The sequence below is a fragment of the Hypanus sabinus genome, chromosome 29, assembly GCF_030144855.1.
Source record: "Hypanus sabinus isolate sHypSab1 chromosome 29, sHypSab1.hap1, whole genome shotgun sequence".
NCBI classification, from domain to species: domain Eukaryota; kingdom Metazoa; phylum Chordata; class Chondrichthyes; order Myliobatiformes; family Dasyatidae; genus Hypanus; species Hypanus sabinus.
The window spans coordinates 19,956,295-19,975,818 of NC_082734.1; the positions used below are offsets into that span (position 1 = coordinate 19,956,295).

The 19,524-nt window shown below is 42.9% G+C and overlaps 1 protein-coding gene across 1 annotated transcript in view; it reads left to right on the forward strand.

Moving 5' to 3' along the window:
* Window positions 1-1,868: 1,868 nt before the first annotated feature.
* The window catches only part of LOC132383101 (WW domain-binding protein 2-like), a 63,563-nt gene continuing 45,907 nt past the window's right edge, over window positions 1,869-19,524 (forward strand). Inside the window, exons 1-2 of the mRNA XM_059953897.1 lie at window positions 1,869-2,001; window positions 9,388-9,496. Coding sequence (XP_059809880.1) covers window positions 1,943-2,001; window positions 9,388-9,496 — 168 coding nt within the window. The 5' untranslated portion in view covers window positions 1,869-1,942. The remainder of the gene's footprint in view (window positions 2,002-9,387; window positions 9,497-19,524) is intronic.

Consider the following 19,524-nt stretch of genomic DNA (forward strand, 5'->3'; position numbering starts at 1 on the left):
GGATATGGGGACAAGGCAGGGACTAGGTATTGATAGTGAATGATCAGCCATGATCTCAGAATGGCGGTGCAGACTCGAGGGGTCGAATGGTCTACTTCTGCACCTATTGTCTATTGTCTATAAACTGACTATAAACTAAAATCTGACTGAGTGGTGCCACAACAACATCTCACTCAATGTCAGCAAGACCAAGGAGCTGAATATTGACTTCAGGAGGAGGAAACCAGAGGTCCATGAGCCAGTCCTCATTGGGGGATCAGAAAAGGAGAGGGTCAGCAACTTTAAATTCTTTCAGAGGATTTGTCCTGGGTCCAGCGTGTAAGTGCAATTTACAAAGAAAATGTGGCAGCACCACTACTTACTTAGAAATTTGCAAAGATTCAGCATGTCATCCAAATCTATGACGAACACATATAGATGCACGGTGGAGAGTATAATGACTGGTTGCTTCGCTGCCTGGAATGGAAGCACCAATGCTCCTGAATGGAAAAGCCTACAAAAATTGTGGATATGGCCCAGTCCATTGTGGGTAAAGCCCTTCCCACCATTGATCAGATCCGTACACAGAGTATTGTTGCAGGAAAGCAGCATCCATCATCAAGGAAGAAGGTACAGGAACCTCAAGTCCTACATCACCAGGTTCAGGAAACCCTCAACCATCAGGCTCTTGAACCAGAGAGGACAACTTCACTCGTTCATTCTCCCCATACTAAACTGTTCCCACAACTTATAGACTCACTTTCAAGGACTCTTCATCTTATGTTCTCAATATTGAATACTTCTATTTATTATTTGTTTGTTTGTATTTGCACAGCTTGTTGTCTTTTGCATAGGTAGATTGTCTACCTTGTTTTCCATTCATGATGTTTCTTTGTATCCACTGTGAATGCCAGACATCCCACCTCTCCAGGAAGTTCTGGGAGTCTCCCGCATATTGATAGCGGCTCCCTGAGTCCCACAAATTATATACAATATCCTGGAAATTGATTTTTTTGAGAGGGAGAGTGAGAGGGAGCATCCTGATCGGTCTCTCTTCCTGCTAAGTAGACCTATCAGTTTTCTCTGTGGGCGGGCTTTACAGTCAACCTCTCTCTCTCTTTCCTTGTCCATCAGTTCAGTTTAGTGTCCTGCCGCGCCATGGAGCAGAGTGTTCCAAAGAAAGAAAATATGAAACGGACTTCACCAAGACTACAGTAAAGTGTACTCCTGCCTAATAGGGGTCAAAAATAACGACAGTGTTGTTCGCTGCACTGTTTGCAACAGTGCCCATGGGAGGTTAAATGACTGTAAAAGATATGTTGAGGTGAGTTTAACAGGTCGTTCATTAGCATAGCTAACATTATTTAAACTAGCTGGCTAGCTGCTAAGGAGCTACTCTATTGATGTCCTACGTGATGAGGCCAAACCTCCTGTAGACTTGTTTAAAGTTGTAAAAGAATAAAAAAAAACGACTCCATTACAATATGAGTACATATTTTAATGTCACATTTTCTGCATATACCCTACTTGGTTTACAGATTAGACAAGATCTCTAAACAAAGTATTACTACACCCTTGGAGGTCAATGGGGGTGCTACCTCCCTGAAATGAGTTTTTGCAGGGTGGGATGTCTGGAATGCCCACTAGAAATTGAATTTCAAGGTTGTACATTGTGACATATATGTACTTTGATAATAAATTTACTTTGAACTTTGACCACCCTCTAGTTCCAGTAAAGGAAGTGGTTGTTTCTCCACCCATCCAATGCCACCTCCAACTCTCTCTATCCAATCCAGCCTGCAATCTCAATGCATCGGTCCAGGTTACCCCTCTGCTGTCCCCCATGTGACCTTAAACTCCCCTTCCCCCCGCCCACTGTGCGTGGCGTTTACGAGACCCCGCCCCTCCCGTTATCAATGCGTGACGTCACGCGCAGTCGGAAGACGACGGCGGCGGCGAGAACATGGCGTTGAATCGGAATCACTCGCAGAATGGCGGCGTCATCATCAACAACGGCGAGAGGTGAGGCGACTCCTGACTGCTGGAGCCTGGGAGTGGCTTTCCGCGGCCGGGTGGACGTGTCGGGCCGCTGTTACCCGCGTAATTACCGAGCCTGCCTTCCGTTGGCGCTGTCTCGGGCCAAATGCGTACTTTGTTCCGGAACGTTCTGCCCGCTCATGGACGAGCTTTCCGTGGGCAGTAATATTGCTGTGGCCGGTACCGGGGTACACGGTAATCCCCACGGTGCAAGGGTGGGGGAAAGTCCGATGTCATAAGATTGCCCTATTTCCATCAATTCGTGGACTGCCTCCTCGTACGGATTGGCTAATTTCATCCAGACTCTCGATTCTATTGGCTGAGGGAGCTGTCTGTCAAGCTGATGTACCTCCTTTAAAGGGATGTAAACATTAAATGCGATGTTGTCATTATCTCGTGATGTGCTGGGCCTGTGTTAATCCAGTTTTCTGCTATTCGGTGATATTTTGTTGCCAGTTATATATCATCGCTTAGTAGCAAATTGCTTGCAGTGAAATATTTGGTAGTAAGAACTCTGGCACCATGCACAGGTTCAAATTTATTATTACGGGCATAAACTATAAATGCCGTTACTATATGAACAAAAGTTAATATGAAAAATCCAGGAGACTGCAAATGCTGCAATCTGAAGCAGCACAGAAAACGCTGGAGAAACTCAGCAGGACAGACAGTATCTTTAATGAACATACAACTGTTTAGGCCAACTAAAACATCAATTGTCCATTTCCCTCCATGGATGCTGCCTGTCTTGCTGAGTTCTTCCAGCATTTTATAAATTGACTTATTCAATTTAACAAATACTGCATAACTTGTGTGAGAAGGTAAAGATAATATTGGTGCAAGTTGAGAGGGAGAAAAACAAAATATAGTTAAAGGTAGTTTTACAAGTTCCTTTACCTCCTGTCTGGAATTGAGAGCAGCAGCTTTGCCTGGGGTGTAAAATTTAAGAAACCTCATCAAGGAGAGTGGAATGAAAGGATGTAGAAGCAGAATTCCAGAATGTGGCCTGAGCATGCAGGTCAGTAGGAGTAGGCATTGTAAATGACACCTAATTAAGCTAATCTCCTCTGCCCGCACAAAGTCCTTATCACTGCATTCTCTGCATTTTCTTGTACCTATCTAAGAGCCTATTAAATGCCTCTTTTGTTGCTGCCTCCGCCACCACCCGTGGCAGCATATTCCAGGCACCCACTACCCTTTGTATAAAAAAAGACCTGCTCTGCACATCTCATTTGAACTTGCCCCCTCTCACCCTGTCCCCTTGTGTTTGATCTCCCAAAGTTCAGCACCTCACACTTGTCCAAGTTAAACTCCCATCTGCCATTTCTCAGACTGTGTGTGCAACTGATCTATATCTCACGCCACTGATAATCTTTTGTGTCTACATTTGTGAGTTGAATCTATACAATTTTGTTCATATTAATCAGATTTTCTGGAAAGGTTATCAGAAATTGATTTATCACTGACTCATATGTCACGAAACTTGTTACTTTGCGTGTGAGAGCTGTATGGTGCAAAGATATAAAATACCAAAACAAAATGCTGGAATGCTGGAGGAACTCAGCAAGTCGGGAAGCATCTATGGAAAAGAGTACAGTTGACGTTTCAGGCCATTCAGAAATCTGGTATCTGAGAGAAGGAAACTGTTCCTGAATTATTGAGTGGGGCTTTTCTGTACCTTCCCCATTCTGATGTTTGGTCTAAATAGTAATTGAACCTCTTGTCCATGTCTGCATGCTTTTATGCATTGAGTTGCTACCACATGATTGACTGATTAGGTGTTTGCACTAATAAAGTGGCCACTAGGTATACCATGTGTAAAAGTATTCAGCCTCCCCCCCACCAAACCCCTTGTTCACATAATGAGTATTACGGATTGTGATCAGTTTGACTGAGAATCTTTATTTGTAAATCACATGCTCTTTTTTCACAGTAAAGCCCCAAAAAGCTGGGAAAATTGTAAAGCATGAATTATCAGCAGTTCAAAAGCATCCATTCCCCCCCCCCCCCCCCCCCGCTCAGTACTCAGGCGAAGCACCTCTCATAGCTATTACAGCCAGTCTTTTTGGATAAGTCTCTTTTTGCTTTGCACAACATGATGAAGCAAGATCTACGCATTACTCTCCACAAAATTGCTCAAGCAATTAGGTTATTTGGGGTGACAGTGAACAGCAATCTTGAGGTCTTGCTAGAGATGTTCATTTGGGGGGGTGGAGGCGGGACTCTTAACTGGGCTACTCAAGGACATTGATTTTCTTCATTTGAAGCCATTACATGGTTACTTTGGTAATGTGCTTTGGGTTGTTGTCCTGCTGAAAGATGAACTTGCTCCCCGGTTTAAGCTTTCTGGCAGAGGCTAGCAGGTTTTTATCCTGGATCTCTGCTATTGAAAAGCATCCCCATAGCATGATGCTACCTCCACTATTCTTTACGATAGGGGTAGTGTTACCTGGCTGATGCACTGTATTAGATTTATGCCACACGTAGTGTTGAGGCCAAGAAGTTCTACTTTAGTTTCATCTCACCACAAGAGCTTCTTCCTCATCTTTACAGTATCTTCAAAGTGACACTTTGCAAAATCTTTATAGGCAAGGATATGCTTTTTATTTAGCCAAGACTTCTTCCTTGCAACTCTTCATAAATATCCTTCATGTGCAAGGCCATAGACATTGTGGAACTACGAGCTTCATTTTCAGTGTCAACCTCTGACTTCTACAGCTCACTCAGAGTGACTGTGGGCATCATAGTATCGTCTCTGACAAGTGCAGTTCTTCTCTAAGTTTAGAGGGGTGTCCTGAACTATTCAGTGTTGCTGTGAGTTTATATTTTTTCCACTTTTTCACAATGAGTTCCAAAGGTACATTCAGTGCCTTTGAGTTGGTCTTGTACCCTTCCCCAGATTTGGGATTTATCATTTCCCTGACCTGTCTTGAATGCTCTTTTGTATTCATTTTGGTTTGGTCTGTTGAAAATCTACCAGACATGGACCTTACAGAGAGAGGGGATATTTATGTTTATAAATTCATTGAAAACAGGTGATCCTCCAGTTTTCTACATCAACAAATTGGGTGCGTTGGTAAGGTAATGCAGTATATATTGCGTCTGAGGAGTGTTAGCGTAATTGCAAAGGGGATGAAAATTTCTTCAGTCCCACAATCTTGGATTTTAATTTTTGGTAAATTGTTGACACGTGTTAGAATTTTTCTTTTGATTTTGTATGAGGCACAATGTTTTGTAGATTATTTCAAAAACTCTTACTTCAATAAATTTCAAATTTAGAAAATGAAACAGTAAAATGTGAAAGTAGTTGTGGGGGCTGAATACATTTTCAATGCACTGTATAACATGTTGTAATTGTGGCATAACTGGTAAATAGGCAGTGGTAGTAACTCCTATGGTAGAATGTTTTTCCAGTTTTCAAATTAATGATGTATTAATTCCTCATCTTCAATCATATTAAATTAAATCACCAATTAAATACATTGTTTATCTAGTGAGACAAATTTACTAGATAATTGTTATGTAGAGTATGATCTGGCAAATGCTGAATTATATTTCATGTGGTTTCCACTATCTCGCGAAACGGAGCAGGATTAGGCACTTGGCCATTCAGGCCTGCTCAGCCATTCAATCATGCCGGATTTTATTTTCCTTCTCAACCCCATTCACCTGCCTTGTCCCCATAACCTTGACACCCTCACTAATTAAGAACCTATCAACCTCTGCTTTAAATCTACCCAATGACTTGGCCTCCACAGCCCCTTGTAGCAATAAATTCCATAGATTCACCACTCCCTGGCTAAACAAATTCTTCCTCATCTCTGTTCTGAAGGGATATCCTTGAATTCTGAGGTTGTACCCTCTGGTCTCCCCCCACTATAGGAAACACCCTCAGCATATCCACTCTATCCGGGCTTTTCAATATTGAATAGGTTTCAATGAAAACCCCTTATGAGTACAGGCCCAGAGCCATCAAATGCCCCTCATACATTAACCCTTTCATTCTTGTGAACCTCTCCAATGCCAACACATCCTTTCTTAGAGAAGGGGCCCAAAACTGCTCACAGAACTCAAGTGTGGGCTGAACAATGCCATTCCTGCTATGTTCCAAAGTCATATTTGTTAGTAAGTTCATTGGTCACGTGGGTGTAATTGGGCAGTGCAGGTTCTTTGGGCCAGAAGGACCTGTTACAGTGCTGTATCTCTAAATAAAATAAAATAGCCAATAATATTCATAAAGCAAACTAGAGAATCAGAAAACCTGAAACTAAAATCTAAAATTCTGGAAACACTCAGCAGGCCCAACAACATTAGTGGGAAGTAAAGTAGCAATTGCATTTTGAGCTTGACCTTTTGTGAAAATTGGGAAAGAAAGAGGTTGCAGAGAGGATGAGGGAGGAATAGATAGTGCTGTGACACTGAATAAGCCAGTGGAGCCTGAAGCTGAAAGATGTAAAAGGTTTTTATTGCAGCATGACAAGCAGGCGTTCTGGAGGAGACCTGACTCCTAGGAGAAACAAGGTAGATCTCTCTGAACACAAAGTACCTTGCATTTTTATATTCTTAAGAAGAAAGATAACATCAGGTGATTGAATACAAATTAGTAGCAGTGTTTCATTCAGCATTTTGAATCTAACAAATGGTTGCATTGAATTATACATTTACAATGGGAGCACATTGGAACTGACAGGACACCTCTGAATATTCAGACACCTCTGGGACAAAGTAATCTCACATAGATAGTCTAAAATCTTCTGATTATGGAAATCCCTGACTCCCAAAATTGAAGGCTGATTCTCTGGACACCTAAACATCCCAGTTATAACAGAAGAAGTGAATGTGCCATGAATGTGTTTCATGTATTAAGTGACAAAATGTGTGTGGTCTGGAATCTTCCTTGATCTTTGTTACTATGGTGATAAATAATTTAGCTACAGATGTTTGATGTAATCCATTTAAAATTTGTCTCATGCTTGGCTATACATATGAGAACATCTCATGGTCATAAATACAAAAGATTTTGCTGGAAATCCAAAGCAACACACAATGATGAGAAAGTCAGTAGGTCAAGCAGCATCTGTGGAAATTAATAAACGGGACTTCTCAAGCCAAGACCTTTCTTCAGAACTAGAAAGGAAGGGGGAAGATGCCACAATTGAAAAGTGAGGGTAGGGAAGAAGGACTAGCTAGAAGGTGATAATGTGAAACCTGGTTGGTGGGAAAGATAAAGGGCTGGAGAAGAAGGAAGCTGATAGGAGAGGAGAGTGGACCGTGGGAGAAAGGGAAGAAGGAGGGGCACCAGGGAGAGGTGATAGACAGAGGAGAAAAGATGACAGCCCAGAGTGAGGAATAGAAGAGGTAAGGGGGAGGGGAAAAAAGAAAACCTGAAGAAGTAATTGATGTTCATGCCATCAGGTTGGAGGCTACCCAGACAGAATTTAAGGTGTTGCTCCTTCACCCTGAGAGTGACCACATCGTGGCAAAAGAGCAAGCCATAGATTGATATGTCAGAATGGGAATGGGGATAGGAAATTGGCCAATGAGAAATTCTGCTTTTGGCAGATAGAGTGAAGGTGTTCAACAAAGCGGTTCCCCAGTCTACATCAATGTAGAGGAAGATGCATTGGGAACTCTAGATACAATAGACAACCCCAACAGATTTGGTGAAATGTTGCCTCACCTGGTAAAACTGTTCGGGGCCCTGAATGGGGGGGGAAGGGAGGGGATCAGTGGGCAGGTGTAGCATTTCTGTCACTTACAGGGATAAGTGCCAGGAGGGAGATTAGTGGGGAGGGATGAACAGACAAGGGAATCACTGAGGGAGTGGTCCCTGGGGAATGCTGAGAGTGGGGGATGTGGTAAAGATTGCATGGTTTTGTCAGTTCACAAGCTGCATCTGCTGTGCATCAGCCCTCTGTTCTGGGCTGGTAACTGCTCTGTAGACAGTACTGTTCATTTACACAGCTGTTCTTTAAATTTCGATACTCATTTCTGCTTGTAGTTCACATTTAACAGTTTTTCGTTAGTGTTAATGCCTAATTCCTCTGTGGATGGTTTGTGCCTATTAATCAATAGGACTAAGGGAATAAATGAGAGAAAATCCACAGATGTTGGAAATCCAAAGCAAAGCGCACAAAATGCTGGAGGAACTCAGCAGGCCAGGCAGTGTCTGTGGAAAAGAGTACTGTTGATATATCAGGCCAAGTCCATCCTGCTGAAGAGTCTTGGCCTGAAACATTGGCTGTACTTTTTTCCTTAGATGCTGCGTGGCCTGCTGAGTTCCTTCTGGTTCTGTGGACAGAGGGAATACCTATGTTATAGGCCCAGGATAAGTTGGTAATAAAGTCATTCAATTGATAGATTAACAAGGGAAAAAGGCTGGTGGGGGGGGGGGGGGGGGGGAAGCCGAGACCTACAAATTGCTGACAGAGTGAGAGAGAGAAAATGCAAGGGAATATAAAAGCTCCAAAATGCAAAGGTGTAGATGTCTGGCAGGTCAGGCAGTACTAATGGAGACAGAATAACTGAGGCCCCAGAATCAACAAGAAACAAAGCAGGTGGTAGCCCACAATTGCTGAATTTAAAATTCAGTCCTTCTAGGCTAGATTTTTACTTCAATGAACAACCTTTCCTACCTCTGTCATCACTCCTCAGCAGTCACAAAGGCAGTACATAGTCTTAATAATCAAGCAATGTCTTGGAAGAGCACCCTGCAGATTAACTATTATGCTACTGAGGAAATGAATACTGAATGCTTATGGCTATGTATTGAAGAAGTATTTCTCCCTTGGAGTAAACACACATTGAAATATACGTCTTCCCTAGACCGACATATGGATACCCCGTGCGTACAATGTTTGGCAGACGGACGGGGATGGATTTGCCAGCTGCTGTGGGGCTGCCAGCATCTTGTGCCTGATGCTCCAAAACAGAGCATTTTGAAATACACCGTCTCCCGCTACATTCCCCCCCCCCCCCCCCCGAATAAGTCGCAACAGTGGGGTTGGGTGACTCAGCCAAGCCAAGCAAAGTTGGGGGTCTGAGCAGACTCACTCACTCAGTGAGTTAGTAAGGCCAGTTAGCACCCACTCATCCCACACCTTCTCACTCTCCTGTCTTAGCCATTTGCAATGGCTTTTATTGTTCATTTCTGACTTGGGAACAGTTCTCAAGACAGAACTCTGTCAAGACCTGGGGATTGTCTGTAGATGCCACAGTTCTGTGAGATATATTATTCAGGATGTGCAACACACAAGTTCTATTAGCAAAGTTCATGTCAGGTTGGTTGCTGGTAGATGCATTCATTACATTTGAGGGAAAAGGTATTACATTATTTCTTCAATCATTGAGTAATTTTTAATTTTTTTTCAGCTTTTTAAAGGAGTGCAAAGATGTGGAGCTTTCATTCAGTGATTTGACAGTGAAGTCTGATTATTTTAAAGGGACCAAGAAGGGAACTCTGTACTTGACTCCATACAGGGTAAGTGCTTATAACAGAATTATTCCATTCCTGTGCTCAAAATGTTGGTCTGACCACAATTTATTTCACAAGAGTAACTTACTAGAATTTTCATTAATGTCAGTGATGCATTTGGTATCTTCATTGTTATCATGTGTAAAGAAATATAAATAGAACTCGCACATTTCCATTTCTAAGTAATATGCCCTTTAAAATATCTTGAGATGTTCCAAAGATTTGCTGGCTTTTGAATGAAGAAGCATCTTCTCATCTCAGTCCTGAAAGACCACCTCCTTATTTTGGGACAATGGCCTCTCATTGGTGGACACCCCAACTAGGGAAAATCTATTCTCTAAACCAGGGGCTCCCAACCTCTATCATTAACTGAGGGGTCTGTGGATCCAGATTGGGACCCCTGCTCCAAATCTATCCTGTAAGAAATGTGTATTTTCCAATGAGATAAACTTCCTTCCTTCTAAACTTCAGAGAGCAGAGACGCAGTCTGCTTATTCTTTCCTTACTGAGCATTTCACCTGTTCTGGGATTTATTCTGGGGAACACACTTGCAACTTCCTCTCAAGTATTTCTTTTCTCAGGTAAGGAAACCAAATAGAATTCTGGATTCAGTCTTGACAAGGCCTTTTATAATTACAGGAGATTTTTACTTTTCTACTCAAATTCTCTTTGAGTACAGACTAATGTAACATTCTCCTTTCTTTTGTAGATGGATACCGTTAGTGATTTATGTACAAGGACACCCTAGTTCCTCTGAGTGTCCATCTCTCACCATTTTTTAAATCATGTTTTCCTACCAAAGTGGAGGTTTCCATATTTTCTCAACTAACTAATTAACCTGATATTTTATGAAGGATCTTTGAATATCCACATACACCATATTCCAATGGCTTCTTGTAGTAGTAGAGCTAATGGGACTGGATGTTTCAATCCCTATGATAAGTCGGCACTCTTGATGTTGGCAGTGGGCTTGGAGTGGTGACAAGGGGGGTAGGTACCTCATCGGGGTCATCAGGTGGGCACCCTCAACATCTCAGAGGGCTCAATGGTGCTACCTGGTATCCCAGATACACCCCCCTCAGTTCCATACCCTCCTGTCTTCATTTTGCAGCCCAGTTGTTGTCTTTCCTTTTAATCCAAATCCAATTACTGCTTTCTTCTGCTGCATTTGACAAGGACTTGATTGCTTGTGAGAGTGAATAACCCCACACCTCCATCTTCTTCAATAGACTGGTCATAGATGTAGCCACGAATCCCCTTCACCCACTTCTATGGGAAAATCTTGGTCTTCCAGCTGTTCTGGGCAGCTTCAGCTGCCAGTTCAGAGTACTTGGTCTTTTTTCTCTGTTATGATTCAGCAACAATGAATATATAATTGAGACAGGTTTTTTAATGACAAATAAAACATTTATTACACACTGCTAAAAAAAAACCCAAAACTAAACAAACGACTAACTTAACCAGAAGTTGGCTGCAATACGGCAGCTCGAACAGTTCTTAAAAGCGAGAAATGCAAACTCAGTTCTTTAAAATAGTATTGCAAAAAGTCCAAAGTGATTTACAGTCAATTAAAGGAAAGACTTTCCTTGAATTAAATCCTGCTGATCCCAGCCGAAGTATGCTTTTCCTGGAGGATCTACAATTGAAGGAAATAAAACGGCTTAAAGGCACTGACCTTTCCTTGGCGAAACTCTGCATCCAACTCTCTGCTCTGTTTTTTTGCAAAGCAGGAGTTAACACGGACACAGGTTACTAATTCCTTGTGCAAAGATTAAATAAAGGTCGAACCTGCTTCACAGCCGACATCAACTTTCCTCAATCTTTCAGCTTCCCAAGTTTCGATGAATCTTCACTCTCTGACTACATTTTAACTGGCAGTATTGTAGCAAAACTGCCGGCAATAACCCTTGACTTAAGGCAGAAAGTAAAACTCCACTTTAAAATAAAACTGCATCATAACATCGAATACACAGCAACATGGAGTCATTATCGAATTCAACCACGCCTGCCCCCCCCCCGGTCACAGGGAGGGGTTCTCCTTTTATACCCTGTTTTTAAAAAACTATCACATGACCTCTCACTGGTGGGAAGATCACCATCACAAGACCATTACCTCATGTCCAGCATAGCCTCAATTACATCATGGTCACGTGACAGGTACAAGACACCCACGGGTATGTAACACCTCTCATATGCTTCTTCAACACCATCTTCCCATGGTACTGTCGATTCCACAACATATGCCAGCTTGACTGTTGTGGACAGTCTGTCTGTCTGGAGTGTTGTAGCTGCAATGTTGGGGAAAACACAAGCTTTTTTCCAAGTCCACGTCCATTTTCCAATCCCGAGCAACCTGCTCACTTCTTTTGATGTTAATTGGTGCTCTGGAGGTTGGCCTGCTGGTACAAATCGTGTGATGTGAACATTTCTTGCCGATGTTTGTGGGAGAGCATTTATGGTGATTTGCCTCTGTTCCAAGGTTGATGCCAGCTGTCTGAGAAGTCAAGTTTATTGTCATTTTGACCATAAACTTTGGTACAGTACACAGCAAAAACAAAACAACGTTCCTCCAGGACCCTGGTGCTACATGAAACAAAAACTACACTAGACAGCGCAAGACTACACTAGACTACATAAAACTATGTAAAAAACTGCACTAGACTACAGACCTGCACAGGACTACATAAAGTGCACAAAACAGTGCAGGGCAGTACAATAATTATATAAACAAGACAATAGGCACAGTGGAGGACAAATTACAATATAATAATAAATGATGCAGATGTCAGTCTAGACTCTGAGTATTGAGGAGTCTGATGACTTGGGGGAAGAAACCGTTGCACAGTCTGGTCGTGAGAGCCCAAATGCTTCGGTACCTTTTGCCAGATGGCAGGAGGGGAGAAGAGTTTGTACAAGGGGTGCATGGGGTCCTTCACAATACTGTTAGCTTTGCAGGTGGTGTAAATGTCTGTAATAGCGGGAATAGAGATCCCGATGATCTTCTCAGCTGACCTCACTATCCGCTGCAGGGTTTTGCAATCTAAGAGGGTGCAATTCTCGAACCAGGCAGTGATGCAGCTGCTCAGGATGCTCTTGATACATCCTCTGTAGAATGTGGTGAGGATGTGGGGCGGGGTGAGAGATGGACACTTTTCTCAGCCTTCTCAGAAAGTAGAGATGCTGCTGGGCTTTCTTGGCTATAGAGCTGGTATTGAGGGGGCCAAGTGAATTCCAAGAAATTTGGTGCTGTTAATGATCTCGATGGAGGAGCCGTCAATGTTCAGCGGAATGTGGTCACTCCGTGCTCTCCTGAAGTTAACACATCTCTTTTGTTTTACTCACATTCAGAGACAGGTTGTTGGCTCTGCACCAGTCTGTTAGCCACTGCACCTCCTCACTGTATGCTGACTTGTCATTCTTGTTGATGAGACCCACTACAGTCGTGTCATCAGCGAACTTGATGATGTGATTCAAGTGTATTGCTACACAGTCGTGGGTCAGCAAAGTGAACATCAGTGGACTGAGCACACAGCCCTGGGGGGCCCCTGTGCTCAGTGTGATGGTGTTGGAGATGCTGCTTCCGATCCGGACTGACTGAGGTGTTCAGGCCCAGCAGTTTCAACTTTCCAGTCAGGTGCTGAGGAATGATTGTGTTGAATGCTGAAGTTAAGTCTATGAACAGCATTCGAACATATGTGTCTTTTTTGTCCAGGTGGGTGAGGGCTAGGTGGAGGGTGGTGGCTTTGGCATCGTCTGTTATGCGGTTGGGACGATATGTGAACTGCAAAGGGTCCAGTGAAGGGGACAGCAGGGTCTTTATCTGCCTCATGATGAGCCTCTCGAAACATGATGATGGATGTGAGAGCAACAGGACGGTAATCATTGAGACAGAACACTGAAGACTTCTTCAGCACGGGGATGATAGTGGTGGCCTTGAAACACATTGGAACGACAGCGCTGCTCAGGGAGATGTTGAAGATGTCAGAACATCTGCCAGCTGGTCTGCACATTCTCTGAGCACTCTACCAGGAATATTGTCTGGTCCAGCAGTCTTCCGTGGGTTGACTCTGCATAGAGTTTTCCTCACAGTGGCCACTGTAAGACACAGCACCTGGTCATTGGGAGGAGGGAGGCATCACCCGCATCACCACAGTCAGGTGGTGATGTCCTGAATGCCCTTCCACAAGTGCCGTGTGTCGCTGCTGTCCTGGAAGTGGCTGTGGATTCGCTGGGCAGGTGCACGCTTTGCCTCTCTGATGGCCTGGGACAATTTGACCCTCGCTGTTGTTAGGGCTGCCTTGTCACCTGCTCTGAAGACGGAGTCACGGGTCCTCAGCAGTGCACAACTTGGTCATGCCGCCAAGTGTACTGCCCCTGGCTGAGGCTCGTGGAGCATCCTGTTAAAATGTGCCTTAGTGATCCAGGTGTTTGATAAAGAGAGCAAGTAAGGTCTTCTCCCCAACACTGGTTCAGGCTCTGGGGTGTGGGTAGGAGGTCATAAGTGGTTCTGTTGACAAAACTTAGCCTAGATCCCTCCATCTCCCAGATGTCACGCCAGCTGAGTTTCCTCTTTTCCAGGCTCTCCCAATTAGTCCATTAGCCATTGAGACGGCCCTTGCGTGTTGTTCTGCCTCCTCCTGTCTTCTCATCTCCTCCACCACAAGCCGTCTCTCCTGCACTGATGTTGCCTTGTGCCATTGAGGAGCCTTTGGGATGAGTCCAAGCCTGGCACTCCCTATTTGGACTTGGCAAATCACATCCCTGAAACAAAGAGCAGACTTAGCACTCTCAACGGCTTCAGATGGGGTCCACTTCCTCCCCATTGCCACACGGGTGGGGGGGGGGGGGGTTCACTGTTCGAATAATATCTTCAGATTCAGTGAGGGTCATGACCAACCTTGCTTTGGTGCATTTGAATTCTTCCACAAGACTTGTAATTGGTAATTCTAATTTGCCGTTCCTGTACAGTCCAAGCCACATGTTTTCCTGTAGTTGGTGCTTTTCTACCTTTGTTGATGGGGATTTCATACACTGTTAAAGGCTACATGAGTATGCCGAACTGGAAGCACCACACCTTGAGTTTTCCTGGCAGCTAGATCTTGTTGATGCGAGCTATGTACGTGATGGTATCCTTTTTGAGTTGTTTAAACTGCTCGGTGTCCTTTGAGCTTAGCATCATACCAATGGGCCAAGTTCTTCACTGGCATTTCTGAAGCAGTTGGGACAGGTGTTCCATCAATATGAAATCTTTGAATGGCTTCTTGTATTCTTGCAGCTGCAAACTCAAGAAAATCTACAGTTTCTCCGTTTCATAGATCCCTGTTCATTCTCTTCAACCTTTTGGTTATTCCTTTTATCACTTCCTTTTAATAGTTCTAGCATTTTCTATACTGCTGACGTCAGGCTAACTGATCTGTAGATCACTAAGTCCTGATAAAGGGTCTCAGCCCAAAGCCTTAACAGTATATTCCCAACAATAGATGAAGTCTGACATGCTGAGCTCCTCCAGTATATTGTATGCATTGTGCTGTTTCTTAATTGCTCTTTACCTAAATAATGGAGTTAGATTTGCAACCTTATTATATATGGGAACTATTCAAAGTTCTCTCAAATTTTAGACAGAGGTAATCATCTCCCTACATCTAAATCTCCAATGTCATCTACTTGAAGACCAAATGTAGATCATCAGAAATACATTTGTTCCTGCCCATCAATTTCTGCAGTGTCTATGTTAATGCTAATTTCCTTCATCACTTTCATTCTCACCTGTTTTCCATTCTTTCCATGAAACCTTTTATTTAATTTATCTGCTATTTCCTTATTCTGTATTATGTTTGTAAGGAAAAGTTCACTAAGCTTTATCTTTTCTAGGTATTAGTAGGAGTGATACTGGTATATTTCAGTGTTCTGGCTCTTCCTGACACTCTAATTATTAACACCCATTTCACAATCACCTTACCTCCCTTTTTAACTTTGTAAATTGCTCCCCACCTTGCCATTCCCCCCCCCCAGGAAAAGCACCTTTTTTAGTTTAAAGGCTGGTTCATTAAGGTAGTGGTCATACTTTGATTCAAGTAAAGCCTGCTCAATGGTACAACTCCCTCTTTTGCCAGTTTTGACGTTGCCCTGTGAACTGAAATTCATTTCTTCCACAAAAATCTTTGAACAGTGCATTCATTCAACACTGATATTAATTCTACAGATATGTTCGTGGCTCAGAGAATATTGCCTCATGAGTCTAATTTTTAACTTCAATCCTAACTGCCTGTGCATGTACAGCAGAATCACCTCAGTCCTATGGACGGTGGAGTTAGTTGATAGTCCTTTTGCAGCTGAAGAAATATCCTTAACTTGGCCACCAGGCAGGCAGTGTGTCCTTTGGGGCTTGCAGCTGTAGTGAACAGTATCCATCTTCCTAACCCCATTCAGCTATTACTGTGCCCCAACTTCATTTGCTCCTTGCACTTGAGAGCTGTAGTCACATTGCTTATAGACACTGCCATCCTCACACTTGACTAACTTGTGGTAAGGGAAGAGTTCAGCTGGCGAGGTAAAAGCATCTAAAGGAGATGAAAGCAAATCACAACAAATGAGTAAGAGAACATCAAGGAGATTTAAAGCTAATTGCATCTACTTTAATCCAGGAAGTATAACTGGCAACAAAGATGAGCTCAGGAGCCCACAATATTACTTCCATCATTGAGAAAGATGGGCAGTGCTTGAAATTTAATATTTATTTATTGAGATACAGCGTGGAACAGGTCCTTCTGGCCCTTCGAGCTGTGTCACCTAGCAATCCCACAATTTAACCCTAGCCTAGTTACGGGACAGTTTACAATGCCCAATTAACCTACCAACCGGTACATCTTTGGATAGTGGGAGAAAACCAAAGCACCCAGAGGAAACCCACGTGGTCATGGGGAGAACGTTCAAGTGCTGTCCCCATATAAAATTATATAATATCAATATAAAATTATAAGAGGTCTGTATAGCAAAGACTGCAGGAAACATTTCCCCCTATCAAAAAGCCATAGGTTGAGGTTAAGGGAGAAGTGATTCCTACCCAGATATTGGTGAGTACCTGGAAAGCACTGCCTGAGAGAGTGATTGAACCCGGATCAGCAACAGCTTTTAGGTATTCTCTAAATGAACATTCGAATTGTTAGACATAGAGCTGATAGACCAAGTGCTGGCCAGTATTATTAATAAGAAAGGATGACATGAGAGACTGTAGATGTCAGAATCTGGAGCATTCTACAACATTGGGCAACATCTATGGAGGAAAATAGGCAGTCAAGACAAAGAGTTACCATTGATGCATCGTGACCTGCTATGTTCCTCCAGCATCTCATGTGTTAATTTAGAAGGATATCCACGATTTGACATGGATGAGTTGAGCTGAGAGACCAGTACCATAATGATGCTGGTTGTATTCCACTTTCTCCCTTGAATGGCCTGATGTGCAGATTTAATCTCAGGGATGTGTTGAACAAAGTATCCAAATGATTTTATCAGTCCTTGGTTCATTGCAGTAACTTACCAGGCTCCAATTCATCAACTGAAGGCCTATTTGAGCCAGCTGTCTGGTATTTTGCAGCAGTTTTACAATCTGAGTCTGAGTCAGGAAAAGATACCAGCATTATGGAAGACTTCCTGCTTGGTTCCTGTACCCAAGAAGGTGACTCTATCTGAACTTAATGACTATGGACCAATTGTCCTCACATCTCACGTGATGAAAGTGCGAGAGAGCCTGGTTCTTGGCTTACCTTGGACTGCAGGTGAGATCTTCATTGGACCCCCTACAGTTTGCCTACCAATCTCATGTGCGAGTGGATAATGCCATCATCTACCTGTTGCAGAGAGCTCACTCCGCCCTGGATGATGCTGGTGGCATTGTGAAAATCACATTTTTTGATTTTTTCTAGTGCCTTCAATACAATCCAACCACTTCTTCTGAGCAAGAAGCTGCAAAGGATGGGCGAAGACAAATCCACTATCTCCTGTATTATTGACTACCTGACAGACAGACCTCAGTTTGTACAGCTGGGTAGTTCTCTGTCTGAGATGGTGGTGAGTTGCACTGGAGCGCCCCAAGGGACTGTCCCTGTCTCTGTTTCTATTCGCGTGTACATCTCAGACTTCCAATACAAATCTGAGTCTAGTCACTTGCAAAGTTCTCTGATGACTCTGCAGTGGTTGGGAGTATCAGAGATGGGCAGGAGTTGGGAGTACAGAGGACTGTGGAGTGGTGTGAGAGGAATCACCTGTTCCAGAATGTGGCCAAACCATTGGGAGATGGTGATTGATTTTAGAAGGAAGAGGACTGTAATGAGTCCTAGCAATACACACAAAATGTTGGAGGCCAGGCAGCATCTATGGAAAAGAGTACAGTCGATGTTTCAGTAGGTGTCGTGCTGAAGAATGTCGTTCTGAAACGTTAACTGTGCTCTTTTCCATAGATGGTGACTGATCTCCTGAGCTCTTACGGCATTTTGTGTGTGGTGCTTGGATTTCCAGCATCTGCAGATTTTCTTTTGTCTATGATGAGTCACGTATACACCCTGGGAGAAGAAGTTGCGGAGTTGAAGGAGTACAAATACTTGGGTGTTCGCCTCGACAACAAGCTTAACTGAAGCTAACACCAAGGCTGTTCCCAAGAAGGGAATGAGCAGACTCTATTTTCTAAGGAAGCTGAGATCCTTCAATGTGTGCAGCAGGATGTTGGAGATCTTTTACCAGTCTGTTGTAGTGAGTGCAGTCTTCTTTGCAGCTGTATTTTGGGGGAGCAGCATCAGTGCTAGTGATGCAAAAAGACTAAATAAACCCATCAAAAAGGTGGTATCTGTCCTTGGCTACAACCCAGATTCTTGTGAGTTAGTGGTGGAGAGGAGGTCACTAAACAAACTGTTATCCATTATGGACAATCTGGTACATCCTCTCCAAGACCTACTGAATAAGCAGCAGAGCCCCCTTTCAAACAGCCTCATTGAGCTCCGCTGTCACAAGGATCATTACAGAAAATCTTTCCTACCAAATGCAATAAGCATATAAAACAGTTTATCTCTGTGTGACGGGAGAATACACATCATAGTACAATGGTTTCTGTTTTATTATTTTGTACATTATTATTGCACATTGTTGAATTACTGTGTATATTATTATTCTGTACTTTATTATTAATATATTTATTATTATTATTATTACTGCTAAGTGTGTTTTTAAATGTTGCTGGTATTATGAAATAATTTGCCACTTGGGATCAATAAAGTACTTATTAACCATGAGCTAGTGTTCCTTGAGCTACAGATGATTTGCAGATGTGCTCATTTTAGAGTTTTGCATTAGCTCTGACATGCCGTAGTTTTAATTAGACATAGGCAATAACTTAGAGCAGATCTCTTTAAAATTCTGAAAATCACAAATCAGACCTCAAACTTGCTATCATTACTGAACCAATACTGAACAAGTTATTTGTAATCTTTTTTTTAAAACATTAAAATTCAACCATCTGTCTGCTGATGTAGTGTGGATAACTTCACTCACCTCAACAATGAGCTATTCCACAACCTACAGACTCGCTTTCAAGGACTCTAGAACTTATGTTCTCAATGCTATTTGTAAAACTATACAAAATACATATGGAAACAGAATCGGGCCATTTGGTCCATTTACTCTGCTCCAGCATTTTATCATGGCTGACCCATTTCCCCCTCAGCCTCAATCTCCTGCCTTCTCCTCATATCCCTTCAAGCCCTGACTAATCAAGAATCTATCAACCTCTTCCTTAAATATACCCAACGACTTAGCAAACACAGCCACCTGTGGCAACAAATTCCACAGATTCATCACTCTGGCTAAAGAAATTCCTCATCACCTCATCATGGACATCCCTCTCTTCTGAGGCAGTGTCCTCTTGTGTCACACTCCCCCACCATAGGAAACACATCCACTCTCAAAAATATTCGATAGGTTTCAATGAAATCAACCCCCATTCTTCTGATTTCCAGTGAGTACACAATCATTTTTGTGAACCT